Raw genomic sequence first — 20,244 nt, forward strand, 5'->3', positions numbered from 1 at the left:
AAGGTAGAAAGCAGAAAGCTGCTAGAGTGAGCTGAAGGGGCAGGGAGTGGCTTTAAATGGATTGAAGAGGCCTGATATGGCTTCATGATTCCGCTGCCTCAGTATTCTGTGCTCGCACATTTAAATGCAGCAGCCGCGTGTTTAAGAGGAGGGCTTTGGGCACCGGCATATTGTTATTTACAAATTAAGCACTGGGTGTTGTGGTATGATTTCTGGTATTTATCATAATAGGAGTACCACCAAATGCTGGCAATTACATAAAACTACGCTGATGTAACGTACATTTTACCCAGGCCCAGTTAGGAGACATCTGACCCATGGATTTACAGAATCCGGTTGCTTTAATTAATTTGTTCATCGCAGCTGGGTTATATCTGAATGAATTAATGCTTTAAAAGAAATCATCATTGTCAGCACTAAAGATGATGGAGCTAAGCTCTCAAGAATTTTTTACTTTAGGTGAAGGTTTCAATTGGGGTGAAATAAAAAGTAGGGTGACAGCAGTGTCCAACATTATGAAATGAACATTCAAAGCTTTCTCGGTGCGAATGTGTATGTTCAAGAAGACACCACTGTTTGGTGTGACCTACATTAGAAATCCAGAGACCTTTCAGATTGTGAGCTAATTAGAGGGCACGCCTTGAAATCTTCCCGGGAGGTAAAGGCCAATCTTTTTTCCTGGATAGTGTCTCCAAGCCGCATGATTAAAAACGATGGTGGTACTTCCAAACAGGGACAGGTTGGCAATCCGGAAAATGAGATTTTTATGACTGTATTCATTGCGATCACCCAGTGGTGAAGCAAGACTGCCATGGTCTCTAATGCAAAAAAAGGAAAATGTCCCTCACCTGATGGTTTTATAATGAAAGCAGCTATCAGTGGGTGCAGTGGGCTCCACTGACCCCTGCTCCCAGTGCCAGTACTGTTGGTAGCTATGCCCCTACTTTATACATCACCTTATGTCAAAGCGATTTTGTAGGTACAATGGAGTCTCCCTAGACGGAGTATAAAATGGAAATTTAGATTAATATTTTGGTAATGAAATGTGTACCATCGAACCATTGTGTGCACCATTGTTGAGGAGTCAGCCGTTCAGGCGGTGGGGTTCATAGCATTTGAAGGGATAAAGAATGCCCTCACTTAAAACCTTTGCAAGAATTACACATTCATGCACATTGTTAAATATTGCACAGGACTCTAAATACACCATGCACAGTTCCGCCATAAGTACATTCTTACCTCTGAAAGGAATAGCAGGGCCGGACTGCAGAACCAAAGCAGCCCTGGTACAAATGCTCCAACCAGCCAGCTCTCTTTGTCTTCCCACAATCTCCCTCTTTCTCCATCCCTTCTCTCTCTCTCTCCTTGTCTCTCCTACCTGTCTGATCGCTTTCTCGCTACACTTCCCCTTCCTCTGTCTCTTTCTGTCTTGAAGCCTTCCAGTACCTGCTGCAATTAACCGTAGGGAGCTGGGGAAATCGACATAGGCACGAAAAGCCACCGAGGAAATGCCTGGTGGAATAAAAGGCCTGTGTGGCTCTGAGCAAAAACACCGCTCAGCAGTAGAGATGTACACGTAAGATGCCAGCACCAAAGCTTCTCAAAACAATACGAGGTCTGTGAGACAGTAGCAAGCTCAGTGTCACATTTTCCAGTTTAGGGGCTGAACACAAATAATAATGTGATGAAAGGAAAACTTACTGCACTTTGGTGATGTAGTTGTTCCTGCTGTGGTTGATTCTGCTGCTTGCGTGGTCCCATTTTGTCCTGTTAGTAAACATATTTTATAGTTTAAAAAAAACATACTATCCCTAAATAAGCAGAAATTGTTTATAGCTCCTTCAGCTCAAGTTGTAGAGAACTCGTTGTACATATTTAAGTTATCGCAGTAGGAACATTCAGTGCAAAAACAACTTGAAGCCAAAGCACTTTAACGTTTTGCACCCTTCTTCTTGGATCACATTTATTTTTATAAAGCATTCCATTTCCAGAACAGCACAATACGCTCTCTATATACTTCCCGCTTTGAAGATTTTGCTTGTTGGAAAGTCAAATAATTGAAAGAGTTGGATGTGATATGCAAGCTTTAAAATATGAATACTTTTCAAATGGATATTCATTAATTTGCTTTCAAAGACACCTTTAGTAACAGTAACAAGGTATGCATGGGGTTTTGAGAAAATTCACACAAAGGGCAGAACAGTATGAGGGTGGCCTTTAACTAATGTGCAAGATGTGCGAAATTCTCATAATTTGTTTTACGCAATTTCACAAAAATTACTTGAATTTAAGCAAACATACAGGGCTTGAATCTGTTTCTATTACTTTTAATCTTATACATGACACCTCAGATGTATGTCATTGAAACCTTTGGCATTGACCTGTTTTTATTTGTTGATGATGCTCCGATTATTGTTCAGATAAAAGGCAATGAACATCACACTGCAGTCCATCTACAGGAATCCCTCAGCGAGGCACATCACTAGATGTCTGTGACTCTGCTTAAATTGAACAGGTAGAAGATTGAAATTCTCTCTCCATCCGTTCCATCACCTTCTTGTGATTTGTATTTCTGGCCTGACATCCTATGTCCTTAGCTCGCACCAATGCCTCAATAGTGCACAGACTTTAACACACCTAATACCTTTGCTGATAATGTTCTGCTCTTTCAACTCCATTCTGTTAGGAGGATTATTTATCAGTTGACTGTGTGAATGCTGAATTCTTACTAATAAATATTTGTGTATTTGAATTATGAATCTGCTTCGAATTTCACTTAATATAGAAAATAATGCACAACTTTGAAAATGTGCCTACTTGAGCGGCTGCCAGTAATCACCAAGTGTCCTTATTAATTGCTTGATAAAATTAATTTATGTGCTCATGTTGCGATTAATGTAGTGGTGTGTTATATTAATGATTACATATTATGTATTTGCTTTACTAATTGGAGGCATTAAAGTTAGTGAGGTCTTGGGCCTAGTTTACACACCCTCATGTTAAACTGCACAATTAAGATAACGCTGTGAGAAATGTTCAGTTGAAGTAATTAATACACAAAATATTCTTTTCCACTGAGTTGACCAAAGGTTAGCAGATGTTTTCTTTTCTCTTGAGAACTGCTTGCTAGAATGTGCTGTATTAGTTATTGTTACTTTGTAAAGAGTGTGAAAAAGCGATGTTCCCAGGAGCTAACAATGGATGCACTTACTGGAGAACGGAGTGATACAAAATTGATACCTGACAAACCTGACAATAGGAACAGGAGAAGAGGAGCCAATCTTCGACAGTTGAAAGACATATCTTAGATTTGAAGTTCTTTCTTCATTGGATTAAATGTAAATGTATGATTTAACTTAGCCCGACTGCACAGAGAGAGAAGGGCTCATTCCATTTTCCAGTTGCTGCCAAAGAGGCGTGCTCATTCCTATTTGATTCTCTTACTTGGAGAATTCTATCTTTAACCCCTTGGTGCCCTAGACGTAATGGTTACGTCCTGGGCAGCACTGCTCGGGTGCCCAGGACGCAACCGTTATGTCCAGATAGGGGCCCATGGGCGAAGTGCTAGCGCTCCCCCGGGGGCCTGGCACCCCCACCCCTGGGCAGGGATGGAAGGGGAATCGCTTCCCCTTCCATCCCCGCGCCCCGACCCCTGGTGGCATCTGATGAAGTAAGCGCGCAATCGCCCCCTTGGGGGCAGATCGGCCTATTTTTATTAGGCCAATCTGCCCCCAAGGGGGCAGAAACCACTAGACAAAAAGGGATTTTTTTTTATGTTTACTTTTTTTTTTATATATGGGGAGCGACCCCTTAGGCAAGGGTCGCTCCCCCTGGGGGGCAAATTTATTGTAGGTAATTTATGCCCACCTTGGGGACAGATCTGCCTATTGTAATTAGGCTGATCTGCCCCCAGGGGAGGCAGAAAACCCTAGACACCAGGAATTTTTTTTTTTGTCTCTTCTATTTTTTTATATGTGGGGAGCGACCACTTATGCAAGGGTAGCTCCTCTGGGAAGGAAATTGTCTTTAGGCCATTTCTGCCCCCCTTGGGGGCAGATCGGTCTATTTTTGTTAGGCCAATCTGCCCCTAAGGGGGGCAGAAACCACTAGACACCAGGGATTTTTATTTTTTCGTGTCAAGTTCACGCAGTGGGAGCGACCCCTTAGGCAAGGGTCATTCCCCTGGGGGGGAAATTTATTTTAGGTCATTTCTGCCCCTCTTGGAGGGAGATCAGCCTATTTTTATTAGGCCGAATCCACTAGGCACCAGGGATTTTTTTTTGCGCTAATTACACACAAGGGAAGCAACCCCTTAGGCAAGGGTCGCTCCCCTGGGGGAGGCAAATTTATTTTAGTCCATTTCTGCTCCCCTTGGGGGCAGATCAGCCTATTTCTATTAGGCCGATCTGCCCCCGGGAGGGGGGTACAAAAACCACTTAGGCACCAGGGAATGCTGTGTGTGTGTTTTGTTTAGGGGCAGCCCCTTGGGCAAGGGTCGCTCCCCATGGGGGCATATTACTGTTAGCCATATCTTCCCCTCTTGGGGGCAGATCGGCCTACTTTTGGAAGGCCCATTTGCCCCCAAGGGGGGCTGAAAGCCCACCAGTGACCAGGGAAGATTTTTTTCCAAAATAAGAGGGTGGGGGTATGGCCACCCCCACCCCAAATAAATGGTGCCAAAGTTGTTCTGCCCACTAGTGGCTAGATGGGGCAATTACCCCCGATCCACACCCCGGGGGGCAGAAAGTCTACTAGATGCCAGGGAATTAAAAAATAACAAAAAATAGTGGGGTGGGGTGGTGACTACCAACCAGTATGGGCCTGGCTATGTCCCCACCTTAACTGAAGGGGGTAACAGTCTTTCAGCTCTCCCCAAGCACACTAAAACATCGTATCCCATGGAAAGCAAGAGTACATTTGATTATTTTGGGTTTTGGTTTTACATTTGGGCCATGAGAGCTTGGCTAACTCAAAATTGTCGAACTTAGAATGGTGAGGGCTGCCCTTTTTGGACTTTGGGATGCTGCCATGTATAAAAATCCATAAGACCTAGACCCATCTGAAAATTAAACATCTGGGTGATTCCAGGGTGGTGTGCTTCACATGCACCCCGCACCATTTTCTTACCCACAATGCCCTGCAAACCTCCAACTTTGCTGGAAATCACACATTTTTCCCACATTTTTGTGATGGAACCTTCTGGAATCTGCAGGAATCCACAAAATTCCTACCACCCAGCATTGTCTCATCTATACCAATAAAAATTCTGCTGCACTTGTCAGCCTAAAAATGTTTTTTTTTCAAACTGCCCTTTTGGACCCGCTTTGGTTCCCCCTCAATTTAGACATGTGTTTAGCTATTCCCTGTCACAGGCACTTGGCCCACCTACACAAGTGAGGTATAATTTTTACTGGGAGACTGAGGCGAACGTTGAGTTGAAGGAAATTTGTCCCGCTGCGGTGATCCCACGCCGAAATGTGGGAAAAATTTGATTTCTTAGCTAAATTTGAGGTTTGCTGAGGATTCTGGGTAAGAAAACTTTGGGGGATCCATGCAAGTTACACCTCCCTGGACTCCCTCGGGTGTCTAGTTTTCAGAAATGTCTGGGTTTGGTAGGTTTCCCTAGATGGCTGCTGAGCCCAGGACCAAAAAGGCAGGTGCCCCCGTAAATACAGGTAGTTTTGTATTTGATCATTTTGATGTGTCCAGATAGTGTTATGGGGCATTTCCTTTTGCGGGCACTAGGCCTACCCACACAAGTAAGGTACCATTTTTATTGGGAGACTTTGGGGATTGCTAATGGAAGGAAATTTGTGGCTCCTCTTAGATTCCAGAACTTTCTGTCACCAAAATGTGAGGAAAAAGTGTTTTTGTGGCCACATTTTGAGGTTTGCAAATGATTCTGGGTAACAGAACCTGGGTGGAAGGAAAGTTGTGGCTCCTCTCATATTCCAGAACTTTCTGTCTGCAAAATATGAGGAAAAAGTGGTTTTTGGCCACATTTTGAGGTTTGCAAATGATTCTGGGTAACAGAACCTGGTGAGAGCCCCACAAGTCACCCCATCCTGGATTCCCCTAGGTGTCAGGATTTTAAAAATGCACAAGTTTGGTAGGTTTCCTTAGGTGCCAGCTGAGCTAGAGGCCGAAATCCACAGATAGGCACTTTCCAAAAAACAGCTGTTTTCTTTTGGAAAATGTGATGTGTCCACATTGTGTTTTATGGCATTTCCTGTCGCGGGCGCTCGGCCTACCCACACAAGTGAGGTACCATTTTTATTTGGAGACTTGGGGGAACGCTGGGTGGAAGGAACATTGTGGCTCCTCTCAGATTCCAGAACTTTCTGTCACCGAAATGTGAGGAAAAAGTGTTTTTTGGCCACATTTTGACGTTTTCAAAGGATTCTAGGTAACAGAACCTGCTGAGAGCCCCATAAGTCACCCCATCTTGGATTCCCCTAGGTGTCTAGTTTTCAAAAATGTGCAGTTTTGGTAGGTTTCCAGAGGTGCCGGCTGAGCTAGAGGTCAAAATCTATAGCTAGGCATTTTGCAAAAAACACGTCAGATTTCAATGTAAAAATCTGATGTGTCCGTGTTGCGTTTCCTGTCGCGAGCATTAGGCCTTCCCACACAAGTGAGGTACCATTTGTATCGGGAGACTTGGGGGAACAAAGAATAGCAAAACAAGTGTTATTGCCCCTTGTCTTTCTCTACATTTTTTCCTTCCAAATGGAAGACGTCATGATGTAAAAAAGACGTCTATTTGGGAAATGCCCTGTAATTCACATGCTAGTATGGACACCCCCGAAATTCAGAGATGTGCAAATAAACACTGCTTCTCAACACCTTATCTTGTGCCCATTTTGTAAATACAAAGGTTTTCTTGATACCTATTTTTCACTCTTAGTATTTCAGCAAATGAATTGCTGTATACCCGGTATAGAATGAAAACCCATTGCAAGGTGCAGCTGATTTATTGGCTCTGGGTACCTAGGTTTCTTGATGAACCTACAATCCCTATATATCCCCGCAACCAGAGGAGTCCAGCAGACGTAACGGTATATTGCTTTAAAAAATCTGACATTGCAGGAAAAAGTTACAGAGTAAAATGTTGAGGAAAATGACTGTTTTTACACCTCAATTTTAATATTGTTTTACTTCAGCTATAGGAAAACCTTGTAGGATCTACACAAATCACACCTTGAATTTAGAATTTTGTCTACTTTTCAGAAATGCGTAGCTTTCTGGGATCCAGCATTTGTTTCACACCCATTTCTGTCACTAACTGGAAGGAGGCTGAAACCACAAACAATAGTAAAAATGCGGTATGTCCCAGTAAATTGCCAAAATTGTGTCCGTCAGCAGATGAACGTGGGTAGGAAGACTGTGGTCAATTTGAGCCACATTGGAAGAGTGGGAGGTCCATTCAGCAGAATGCAGATGGATTTCATTGAGACGCCTGTATGTGGAGGACTGGGATATGTGTTGGTAATTGTTTCCATCTTTAGTCATTGGATTGAAGCTTACCCTACACAAAGAAATGACAGCCTTACAGTAGCGAAGTTACTACTTAGGGAACTGATACCACGTTTTGTGTTTCTGATCTCTTTAGAATCAGATAGGGGAAGTCACTTCAAAATGAAGTAATTAAGATGCTATGTTCAGCTTTAAACATTAAGGCTCACGCCTTGAAGCATCAGGACTTATGGAGCAGGTGAATGGTACCTTGAAATCAAAAATGGCAAAAATGTGTGTGCCCACGAATTTGAAATGGCCCGACACACTGCCGTTAGTTCTGATAACTATGAGAAACACACCCGACAGGAAAACAGGACTGTTACCGCATGAGTTCCTGATGGGCCGAACAATGAGGTTGCCAGCAGTTCCTGCCAATGCTCTTGGGAACATGACAGATGATATAGTGTTGGACTACTGCAAAGGTCTGGCTGATGTGGTTCACTCTTTTTCTCATCAGGTGGAAGCCGCCACACTGCAACGTCTCAGGACCAAGGACACAACCTGAGAGCGGGAGATTGGGTGGTGATCCGAAAGACTGTGAGGAAGACGTGTTTGGAGCCTCTGTGGAGGGGTCCTTACCAAGTAGTGTTGATCAGTACTACAGCTTTGAAGTGCGCTGGAGTTCCAAACTAGATCCATACAGGCCATACGAGGAGAGTACAGTGTCTGTTGGACAACGAAGAGGAGTTGTTGAGAGTACCAACAACATCCAGACCAACTCCAGAGCTAGAGAGGGGAGAAGGCCAATGGAAGACTGCATCTGAGCACACTGAAAGAAGTTCAGCCACTCCTGTGAGAGACGCAGCAGAAGAAATACAGGAGGGGGAAAGTGAACCAACTTCAACTGAGGTAACAGGAGAGTCTAGTCAGAGGAGGGCTCTCCCAGAAGCAGACGGTCTTGAAAGACAAACAGAGCAAACAACAGATCCCGAGGGGGAAGGAGTTGAGGCGGATCAAAGCCAATGTGGCCTGACTCCCCCTTAACCAGTTGCAGGTACATCAAGAGAAAATCCTGCAGAAAAAAGAGAAATTATAAATCTGACACCGAAAAGAGCATTGATGAAAGGTCCACTGAGAGGATATAAGTGGCCGAAGTCACAAGCAAAGAGAAAAAAGCAATTACAGTGACAACAATTGAGGAAGAAGTAGACACCACAAGGAGAGAAGATTTGAGAGATGGAGAGTGTTAGAAATGGGGTTTTTGGTTGGCAGTCAGGTTACCCTCTGTCCAAGCAAAAGCCCTCACTCTAGTCAGGGTAAGTCACACACTATCCAAGATTATCCTGTGCCCACCCTCTGGTAGCTTGGCACGAGCAGTCAGGCTTAACTTAGAAGGCAATGTGTAAAGTATTTGTGCAATAAATCATACAATACCACCATATAGCACCACAAAAATACACCACACAGTGTTTAGAAAAATATATAATATTTATCAGGATAATTGTAGGTCAAAAAGAATAAAGTTGCAATGGAAAATTGTAGAAATATCACAGGAAAGTGATATAAAGTGTCTTAAGTCTTTAGAATGTAACAAAAGTCTCTTTCAAGCACAAGTACCTGGTTAGGAGTGGAAAATCTCCTCAGAGGGCCACAGGAGAAGAGATGCGTGGAAAAAGGGTGTGTGCGTCGATTTCTCCTCAGCACACAAAGACTTGCGTCGTTCTTTTCCACGCGGGGAAGTCGGGCGTCGTTTTCCGGCGCGCAGACAGTCTCTTTTCGTGGATCGCGGGGATTACCAGATGTCCCGGGTCTGTGCGTGGATTCTCCGACTTGTTTTCCGGCTGCGCGTCGTTCTGCGGGGCTGCGCGTCGAAGTTTCGATCTCACGGTAGGCGTCGCGTCGATTTCTCCTTGGAAGTCGGGCGGCGTTGTCCTTGCGAGGCCGTGCGTCGAAATTTTGGTCTCACGGCAGGCGTCGCGTCGATTTCTCCTCGGAAGTCGGGCGGCGTTGTCCTTGCGAGGCCGTGCGTCAAAGTTTCGCACTCACGGTAGGCGTCGCGTCGATTTCTCCTGGAAAGTCGGGCGGCGTTGTCCTTGCGAGGTTGTGCGTCGAAGTCTCGATCGTCCCGAGGGCGTCGCGTTGATCAGCGTCGGTGTGCGGCGTTTTTCTCGCCGCGAAACAAGCTGTGCGTCGAAATTTTCGGCGCACGGAGCGTCCAAGTGAAAGGAAGAAGTCTTTTTGGTCCTGAGACTTCAAGGAACAGGAGGCAAGCTCTATCCAAGCCCTTGGAGAGCACTTTCACAGCCAGACAAGAGTTCAGCAAGGCAGCAGGGCAACAGCAAGGCAGCAGTCCTCTGTAGAAAGCAGACAGGTGAGTCATTTGAGCAACCAGGCAGTTCTTCTTGGCAGGATGTAGTTTCTGGTTCAGGTTTCTTCTCCAGCAAGTGTCTGATGAGGTAGGGCAGAGGCCCTGTTTTATACCCAAATGTGCCTTTGAAGTGGGGGAGACTTCAAAGAGTGGCTAAGAAGTGCACCAGGTCCCCTTTCAGTTTACTCCTGTCTGCCAGGGTCCCAGTAGGGGGTGTGGCAGTCCTTTGTGTGAGGGCAGGCCCTCCACCCTCCCAGCCCAGGAAGACCGATTCAAAATGCAGATGTATGCAAGTGAGGCTGAGTACCCTGTGTTTGGGGTGTGTCTGAGTGAATGCACAAGGAGCTGTCACCCAAGCCCAGCCAGACGTGGATTGTAAGGCACAGAAGGATTTAAGTGCAAAGAAATGCTCACTTTCTAAAAGTGGCATTTCTAGAATAGTAATATTAAATCCGACTTCACCAGTCAGTAGGACTTTGTATTACCATTCTGGCCATACTAAATATGACCTCCCTGCTCCTTTCAGATCAGCAGCTGCCACTTCAACAGTGTATGAGGGCAGCCCTAATGTTAGCCTATGAAGGGAGCAGGCCTCTCAGTAGTGTGAAAACGAATTTAGGAGTTTTACACTACCAGGACATATAACTACACAGGTACATGTCCTGCCTTTTACCTACACAGCACCCTGCCCTAGGGGTTACCTAGGGCACACCTTAAGGGTGACTTATATGTAGAAAAAAGGGGAGTTCTAGGCTTGGCAAGTACTTTTCAATGCCAAGTCGAGGTGGCAGTGAAACTGCACTCACAGGCCTTGCAATGGCAGGCCTGAGACAAGGAAAAAGGGGCTACTTAAGTGGGTGGCACAACCCGTGCTGCAGGCCCACTAGTAGCATTTAATTTACCAGCCCTATGCACATAAAGTGCACCTTACTAGGGACTTATAAGTAAATTAATAGTCCAATCAGGTATGATTCCAGGTTACCATGTTTTAAGGGAGAGAGCATATGCACTTTAGCACTGGTTAGCAGTGGTAAAGTGCGCAGAGTCTATAAACCAGCAAAAACAGTGTCCAAAAAAAATGGAGGGAGGCAGGCAAAAAGTTAGGGGTGACTACCCTAAGGCTGTCAGGTCTAACATGTGTCCCCCCCAGCTGAAAGTGGGGAGAGCTACCCGACCTCCTGGGAGCTCTCATCGCTAAGGCGGAAGTACCTGGAGAGACCATCAGCATTGGCGTGGTCAACCCCTGGGCGATGTTCCACCGTAAAGTCCATCCCCTGTAGGGAAATGGACCACCTCAAGAGTTTTGGATTCTCACCCCTCATCTGCATGAGCCATCTGAGGGGCCTGTGGTCTGTCTGAACCCGGAAGTGAGTCCCAAACAGGTAGGGTCTTAGCTTCTTCAGTGCCCAGACCACAGCAAAAGCTTCTCGTTCAATAGCACTCCACCTCTGTTCCCGTGGTAATAGCCTCCTGCTAATAAAGACTACCGGTTGATCTCTGCCCTCCTCATTCAGCTGTGCTAGGACTGCCCCTATGCCATGCTCTGAAGCGTCTGTCTGCACGATAAATTCCTGGGAGTAGTCAGGGGCCATGAGTACGGGGGCCGTGCACATGGCTTCCTTCAGGGCGTCAAAGGCTTTCTGACAAGCCTCTGTCCAATTCACCAACCTAGGTTGCTTCTTGGAAGTGAGTTCTGTCAAGGGTGTTACAATGGTACCATAGCCCTTGACAAATCGGCGGTAGTATCCTGTGAGGCCTAGAAAGGCTCTCACCTCCGTCTGTGTTCGGGGTGGTTGCCAGGCCTTGATAGTTTCAATCTTGGCCTGGAGTGGCTGCACCTTGCCACCACCCACTAGGTGTCCTAAGTACACCACGGAACCCTGCCCAATCTGGCACTTACTGGCCTTGATGGTCAGGCCTGCCTGTTGCAGGGCCTGAAGCACCTCCTTGAGGTGAAGCAGGTGTTCCTCCCAGCTGGAACTGTAGACAGCTATGTCATCCAGGTAGGCTGCACAGAAGGCATCCTTGCCAGCTAGGACCCCGTTAACCAACCGTTGGAAGGTAGCGGGGGCATTTTTCAACCCAAACGGCATCACCCGGAACTGGTAATGGCCATCCGGGGTTGAAAATGCGGATCTTTCCTTGGCCCCCTCAGTTAGGCCGATCTGCCAGTACCCTGAAGTAAGATCAAACATACTCAGGAACTGGGCAGCGCCTAGCCTGTCCACGAGCTCATCAGCTCGGGGGATGGGGTGAGCATCCGTCCGTGTGACTGAGTTGAGACCCCGGTAGTCCACACAGAACCGGAGTTCTGGCTTCGCACCGGGGGCAGTAGCCTTAGGGACCAATACCACTGGGCTGGCCCAGGGACTACTGGATTTCTCAATGACCCCTAGAGTCAACATCTTGGAGACCTCCTCCTTGATGCTGGCCTTCACCTTATCCGACAACCTGTAAATTTTGTTTTTCACAGGGAGACTGTCACCGGTGTCAATATCATGAACACAGAGGTGGGTCAGCCCAGGAGTAAGGGAGAACAGGGGGGAGAACTGCTCCAACAGCTCATAACAGTCTCCTTTCTGATTTAGAGTCAGGGAGTCAGACAGAATGACCCCGCTTACTGACCCATCACCTTCTTGGGCAGAGAGGAGGTCGGGGAGAGGTTCACTCTCCTCTTCCGTTCCTTCATCTGTGACCAGAAGCATGTTGATCTCCGACCTCTCAAAATGAGCTTTTAGTCGGTTCACATGGAGCACCCTTAGGGGATTCCTAGGGGTTTTGAGGTCCACTAGGTAAGTGGCCTCCCCTTTCTGCTCCTTTATTTCAAATGGGCCAGACCAGCGGTCCTGGAGAGCTCTGGGCTCTACTGGCTCCATTACCCACACTTTGTCTCCAGGTTGAAACTCTACCAGGGTGGCCTTCTGGTCATACCATTGTTTCATCACCTCTTGACTGGCCTCAAGGTTATCTTGGGCTTCTTTCCAGAAGCGGGTCATCTGGTTGCGGAGGGCCAACATATAGCTGACCACATCCTGAGGGGGTGTCTTTGGAGCTTTCTCCAATCCCTCCTGGACAATGCTTAAGGGTCCCCTGACAGGGTACCCATAAAGAAGTTCAAAGGGACTGAACCCTACCCCTCTCTGGGGGACCTCTCTGTAAGCAAAGAGAAGGCATGGTAAGAGGACGTCCCACTTACGCCTCATGGCCTCAGGGAGGCCACCAATCATGCCTTTCAGGGTCTTGTTGAATCTCTCCACAAGACCATTCGACTGGGGGTGATAGGGTGTGGTGAACTTGTAAGTTACACCACACGCATCCCACAGAGACTTCATGTATGCAGACATGAAGTTAGTGCCTCTGTCAGACACTATTTCCTTGGGGAATCCCACACGGGTAAATATCCCCATCAGGGTTCTGGCCACCACCGGTGCAGTTACTGTCCTCAGAGGGATTGCCTCTGGGTAACGGGTGGCATGGTCCACCAAAACCAGGATGAACCTGTTGCCTAAGGCAGTTTTGGGGTCCAAGGGACCAACAATGTAGATGCCCACCCTTTCAAAGGGGGTGCCAACGACAGGAAGTGGAATCAGGGGGGTTTTAACCCTTTTTCCTGCTTTACCACTGGCCTGGCAGGTAGGACAGGACCTGCAGAACTTGTCTGAGTGTGTCCTCATTTTGGGCCAATAAAAGTGGGTGACAAGCCTGTTAAAGGTCTTGCCCTGCCCCCAAATGTCCTGCCAGGGGAATGTCGTGAGCCAGACCCAGTAGGAAGGTTCGGTAACATTGGGGGACCACCAGCACACGTGCTGCCCCAAAGCCCGGAACCTTAGGCTCACTGTAGAGGAGATCATTCTCCCAATATAGGTGGTGATCGCCAGAGGCGTCGCCGGCTGCCTGGTTTGAGGCTTGTTTCCTCAAACCTTCTAGAGTGGGACATTCTTTCTGCGCCTTGCAGAATTCCTCCCTGGTGGGTCCACCCTCAACTTGCCAGCCAGCAAGCTCAGGTAAGTCACCTAGGGCGGCAATGTCTTCCCCAGTTGGCTCGGAAGCCTCCTCCTCAGGAGCCCCGTCAGCCACTGTGGGAACAGCTGGGGCCGGTTTCCCGCACCCCTGGTCCCTCCTCCTGGCAGCTCTCTGGGCCATCGTTCCAGGCTCCAGATGCCCTTGACTTCCCTCTCGGTCAGCCATGGACCGTGTGGTCATGCAGACCCACTCAGGTAACCCTAACATCTCCAGGTGAGACCTGAGCTCCACTTCTTTCCAAGCAGTGTGCTCAAGGTCATTGCCTAACAGACAATCTACAGGCATGGCAGGACTCACAGCTACTTTCAGAGTACCAGAGACCCCCCCCCACTCAAAGGGAACCAGAGCCACCGGTAGGTGACTCTCGCGATTGTCAGCGACTCTGACCTGGTGGAATGTATTAGGTACTATCTGCTCTGCTGACACCAGCTGACTCTTGATAGTAGTCATACTGGCTCCTGTGTCACGCAGAGCCTCCACCCTCTGCCCATCAATGGTGACCCACTGCAGGTACTTGGAAGTATTTCTGGGCATGTGGGCCTTGGGCACCATTTCTCCTTCTCCCAGGGACACTAGGGAAATCTCTACCTGCTCCCCAAAGCTAGTTGGGTCCATCTCCCCCCCGAGTGCTACACTAGTCAACCCAGGTGCCTGTCCGGTAGTGGACGGTGCCCTCTTGGGGCACTGTGGATCGCCTTTGTAGTGACCATATTGGTAACACTCCATGCATTTGGGGCTAGATTTTCCTGACTTGTCAAATGTCCCTGGCTTTTTCCCAAATTTGGAAAAGGAAGGGTTGCCACCCCCTCCCTGGGAATTCTTTTGGGGGCCTTTAGAGAGTTCCTTATCTGTAAGTTTATCTCCCCCCTCTTTCTTCTGTTGGGAACCCTGACCACCTTTGTGGGAGTCCCCCCCAGGTACCTTTTTGGACACTCTGGTGCTAACCCAGAGGTCCGCCTCCTCAGCAAGCTTCCTGGGATCAGTCAGCTTACTATCCACTAGGTGCTGGCGCAAATCTGTATAAGTAACATTAAGCATATGCTCTCTCAGGATCAAGTCATATAAACCTTTATAATCTGCTACTTTGTTGCCCCGCACCCATCCATTCAGTGCCTTACTAGAGAAATCAAAGAAATCTACCCATGTTTGTGTGGTTTGTTTGGTGCTGTCCCTGAACCTCTGACGGTATCCCTCAGGGGTCAGCCCAAACTTGGCAAGTAAAGTGGCTTTCTGGAGTGGGTATGTGTTTTGATCCGGTGGATCCAATGTGAGAAGTGTGTCCCTCCCCAATGGCGGCACATACCCCCACATAGCTACCCCCCATTGCCCTTCAGGAACCTCATGAGCCCTTAGTGCAACTTCATAAGCAGCTAACCATTTATCTATGTCATCTCCCACCACAAAACTGGGCACCACATTTTTGGGTATACAAACCTTCTTTTCTCCAGCAGGTCCTGTCTGTATGCTGCCACCATTATTGCTGGATTCAGACTGTCTTGCCTTGATCTCCAGCTCCTTGAGACTCAGTTCATGAGCCAACAATAGTTTCTTTTCAGCCAAAGCTCTTTCAGCTTCCACTTGTTTGGCTGCTCTTTCAGCTTCTGCTTGTTTGGCTGCCCTTTCAGCTTCTGCTTGAATCTGTTTGGCTGTTCTTTCAGCTTCAATCTGTTTGGCTGCTCTTTCAGCCTCAGCTTGTTTGGCTTCTCTTTCTGCCCTCCTCTCCTCCTGTTGCGCCTCAATTTTCAGTTTTGCCATTTGCAATTGGAACTCCCTTTCCTCTCTCCTTTCCTCTGCGGTCAGGCTTTGCATGGAGACACTGCTCCCTGGTCTGGAAGGGTGCACAATTGCAGTGGTAACACCATCCATAGATAGTGAAAATCCTTCTGAGGGGCCATTTTCTGGCTCCCCTTCCTCATCATCCTCTAAATGGGCTTCTGCCCAGGCCCTCAGCGCCACTTGAAAGTCCTCCTTTCTGGAGGCCCCTTGGGTGGGTACCCTTAATGCCCTGCAGAATCCTCTTAGTTGTTTGACCGTGTATGTATCCAACTGGACTAGGTCAAAGTCCCCTGTCTGAGACCCAGTCAGAGACATGTTGAGGATTTAGTTTTTGAAAATTGTCAGGAAAAAAACGGATTTTCAAAAAGAGATAAAAACCAAGTTGACCTTCAACTGTGGGTAGGTAGTGAAATACTTAGCTACTGTATGTCACTGCACAAATACAAGTCATATCCTCACCGCTGATCACCAATGTTAGAAATGGGGTTTTTGGTTGGCAGTCAGGTTACCCTCTGTCCAAGCAAAAGCCCTCACTCTAGTCAGGGTAAGTCACACACTATCCAAGATTATCCTGTGCCCACCCTCTGGTAGCTTGGCACGAGCAGTCAGGCTTAACTTAGAAGGCAATGTGTAAAGTATTTGTGCAATAAATCATACAATACCACCATATAGCACCACAAAAATACACCACACAGTGTTTAGAAAAATATATAATATTTATCAGGATAATTGTAGGTCAAAAAGAATAAAGTTGCAATGGAAAATTGTAGAAATATCACAGGAAAGTGATATAAAGTGTCTTAAGTCTTTAGAATGTAACAAAAGTCTCTTTCAAGCACAAGTACCTGGTTAGGAGTGGAAAATCTCCTCAGAGGGCCACAGGAGAAGAGATGCGTGGAAAAAGGGTGTGTGCGTCGATTTCTCCTCAGCACACAAAGACTTGCGTCGTTCTTTTGCACGCGGGGAAGTCGGGCGTCGTTTTCCGGCGCGCAGACAGTCTCTTTTCGTGGATCGCGGGGATTACCAGATGTCCCGGGTCTGTGCGTGGATTCTCCGACTTGTTTTCCGGCTGCGCGTCGTTCTGCGGGGCTGCGCGTCGAAGTTTCGATCTCACGGTAGGCGTCGCGTCGCTTTCTCCTTGGAAGTCGGGCGGCGTTGTCCTTGCGAGGCCGTGCGTCGAAATTTTGGTCTCACGGCAGGCGTCGCGTCGATTTCTCCTCGGAAGTCGGGCGGCGTTGTCCTTGCGAGGTCGTGCGTCAAAGTTTTGCACTCACGGTAGGCGTCGCGTCGATTTCTCCTGGAAAGTCGGGCGGCGTTGTCCTTGCGAGGTTGTGCGTCGAAGTCTCGATCGTCCCGAGGGCGTCGCGTTGATCAGCGTCGGTGTGCGGCATTTTTCTCGCCGCGAAACAAGCTGTGCATCGAAATTTTCGGCGCACGGAGCGTCCAAGTGAAAGGAAGAAGTCTTTTTGGTCCTGAGACTTCAAGGAACAGGAGGCAAGCTCTATCCAAGCCCTTGGAGAGCACTTTCACAGCCAGACAAGAGTTCAGCAAGGCAGCAGGGCAACAGCAAGGCAGCAGTCCTCTGTAGAAAGCAGACAGGTGAGTCCTTTGAGCAACCAGGCAGTTCTTCTTGGCAGGATGTAGTTTCTGGTTCAGGTTTCTTCTCCAGCAAGTGTCTGATGAGGTAGGGCAGAGGCCCTGTTTTATACCCAAATGTGCCTTTGAAGTGGGGGAGACTTCAAAGAGTGGCTAAGAAGTGCACCAGGTCCCCTTTCAGTTTACTCCTGTCTGCCAGGGTCCCAGTAGGGGGTGTGGCAGTCCTTTGTGTGAGGGCAGGCCCTCCACCCTCCCAGCCCAGGAAGACCTATTCAAAATGCAGATGTATGCAAGTGAGGCTGAGTACCCTGTGTTTGGGGTGTGTCTGAGTGAATGCACAAGGAGCTGTCACCCAAGCCCAGCCAGACGTGGATTGTAAAGCACAGAAGGATTTAAGTGCAAAGAAATGCTCACTTTCTAAAAGTGGCATTTCTAGAATAGTAATATTAAATCCGACTTCACCAGTCAGTAGGACTTTGTATTACCATTCTGGCCATACTAAATATGACCTCCCTGCTCCTTTCAGATCAGCAGCTGCCACTTCAACAGTGTATGAGGGCAGCCCTAATGTTAGCCTATGAAGGGAGCAGGCCTCTCAGTAGTGTGAAAACGAATTTAGGAGTTTTACACTACCAGGACATATAACTACACAGGTACATGTCCTGCCTTTTACCTACACAGCACCCTGCCCTAGGGGTTACCTAGGGCACACCTTAAGGGTGACTTATATGTAGAAAAAAGGGGAGTTCTAGGCTTGGCAAGTACTTTTCAATGCCAAGTCGAGGTGGCAGTGAAACTGCAATCACAGGCCTTGCAATGGCAGGCCTGAGACAAGGAAAAAGGGGCTACTTAAGTGGGTGGCACAACCCGTGCTGCAGGCCCACTAGTAGCATTTAATTTACCAGCCCTATGCACATAAAGTGCACCTTACTAGGGACTTATAAGTAAATTAATAGTCCAATCAGGTATGATTCCAGGTTACCATGTTTTAAGGGAGAGAGCATATGCACTTTAGCACTGGTTAGCAGTGGTAAAGTGCGCAGAGTCTATAAACCAGCAAAAACAGTGTCCAAAAAAAATGGAGGGAGGCAGGCAAAAAGTTAGGGGTGACTACCCTAAGGCTGTCAGGTCTAACAGAGAGTTTAATGGAGATCGAAAATTTAAATGAAAACGAATCAAAGGTACTCCTGAATGGGCACATGCAACAAGAAGTGACTGGCAGAGCACATTTTTGTCTTTTTGTTTTGATCAAGACATTCCAGGTCAATATTTTGGCACTTGAAGGAAATCAATGAACTGAAATGTTGAAAATTGTAAACTGAGAAAGTACCAGAGAAAGAGACTATTGAAAGTAACCGGAAAATACATTTTGATAACCTGATTTGACAAGCTGCTAAACTGATTTGGACAAGCTACCTATTTTAGACAAAAAAAGATCATGAAAGAATGAAAGCTGTAAATAACTGCTAAAGAAAGATAGAAGATTTTTGTTTTTGATTTTTGCTGCATAGTTATAAAATTTATCTTTTACTTTCTGATTCTTTACAGATCATGAGTAACCTTAGCCAACAGGGCAGGAAGAATAGGTGAAGTTGCTTAAACTTCTGATGCTGAAAACTGATCCTTAGACTATGCTTTACAAATGGTTCAGATAGAGTAAGAGTCCCTGATTCTGAACCATTCCCTTCCATGGCCCATTGCTGATACTGACCGAACAGATGTCTAATTGGCGAAGATAATCGCAGCTTGCTGATCCATACTGAGGAAAGGTATAACAAAATGTTACTGCTATTGTTGTAATTTGTCTTTCATTTCTAGGTACCAACCGCAATTTTGATAGAACCATAGTTAGATGTTTTTCAAAATTGATGTTGACTAAATTGTTTTGCATGAGGCCCAAACATGCTATTCTAATCAGAAGGTTAGTAGAGGAAATCCTAAAATGCTAATAAGTTGCTAATAACAAACAAATTGATGTTACTTAGTCGCTGAATCTAAATTAATGCTATTTATATTGCACAATTGTTCTTGCTATTGATCTGTACTGTAACTCTAGAGTGCATAGTAATTCATGCTTTAATTAAATTGATATTCTTTAGAAGGTTTGGGCAACCAGTGCTGTTTTTGGATGTATATCATTTGATTTTGAGACTAAGTTACGTGATATTAGCATTGCTAAATTAGGGAGATAAACATTCTAATTTTTACATAAAGGTATGGTTATTCATGGCCAAAGGGGTCATGGTGTGGAAGATTACTTACTCAAAAGATTATTAATGTTACTGATCGATATTGTTTGATGGTTTGTATTAAATTCTTATTTATACTTTTTTTGCGCCGCATTTGTGTCGTTTTTTGACGCAAAAACGGCGCAAACTTGCAAAATACCATTGTATTTTGTAGGTTTGCGCCGTTTTGCGTCAAAAAGCGGCGCAAATGCGGCGCTAAAAAAAGTATAAATACGGGCCATGGATTTTAAAATAACCAATCCATTTAAGTGATATGGTGACTGCATCCATCCTTAATAGCCCCTCAACTAAAATTGTTTAGAATCCGTCAAGAGTTGACCAATGACCTACTGTAATAAATAACTCTATCAGATCTTCAAAAGCAAAGACCACAACTTGCGGCCACAGTCTATGGCTGCTCGACTTGTTTGTTAAAGCCAGAATGCAACCTGCCACTATTTGGTGTTCCCAGTACATGTGAAGTTTGTTTTTCGTGTATATATGTGGTAATCTTTGACCATGGGCTTTGTGGATCATTTGGTAATTTGTGGACCTATGTAGTAATTAATTAAGGACTGCTTCATGCGGCCGAATTATATTTTTCACAAACATGTGTGTTCTAAAATATTGCTTGCAGGTAAATTGGGAACTATTGCATGCAGTTTTCTATCCAGCGGGAAGACAGGTACAAAAATTTGACTTTTTGAAGCAATGGCATTCCTCCACCTATGTGCTCAGTTCTTAAATCACTTAGTAATTCACCACGCTCTTCTGACTCTTCTTCCGTGCATACTCCAT

At 46.5% G+C, this 20,244-nt stretch overlaps 1 protein-coding gene across 4 annotated transcripts in view; it reads right to left on the bottom strand.

Moving 5' to 3' along the window:
• The window catches only part of PTPRC (protein tyrosine phosphatase receptor type C), a 536,505-nt gene that overhangs the window by 326,706 nt on the left and 189,555 nt on the right, over positions 1-20,244 (bottom strand). For all 4 annotated transcript variants that reach the window (XM_069231438.1, XM_069231436.1, XM_069231437.1 and 1 more), the window contains one exon: positions 1,702-1,767. In XM_069231438.1, the coding sequence (XP_069087539.1) occupies positions 1,702-1,767 (66 nt within the window). The remainder of the gene's footprint in view (positions 1-1,701; positions 1,768-20,244) is intronic.

The sequence above is a fragment of the Pleurodeles waltl genome, chromosome 4_2, assembly GCF_031143425.1.
Source record: "Pleurodeles waltl isolate 20211129_DDA chromosome 4_2, aPleWal1.hap1.20221129, whole genome shotgun sequence".
NCBI classification, from domain to species: Eukaryota; Metazoa; Chordata; class Amphibia; order Caudata; family Salamandridae; genus Pleurodeles; species Pleurodeles waltl.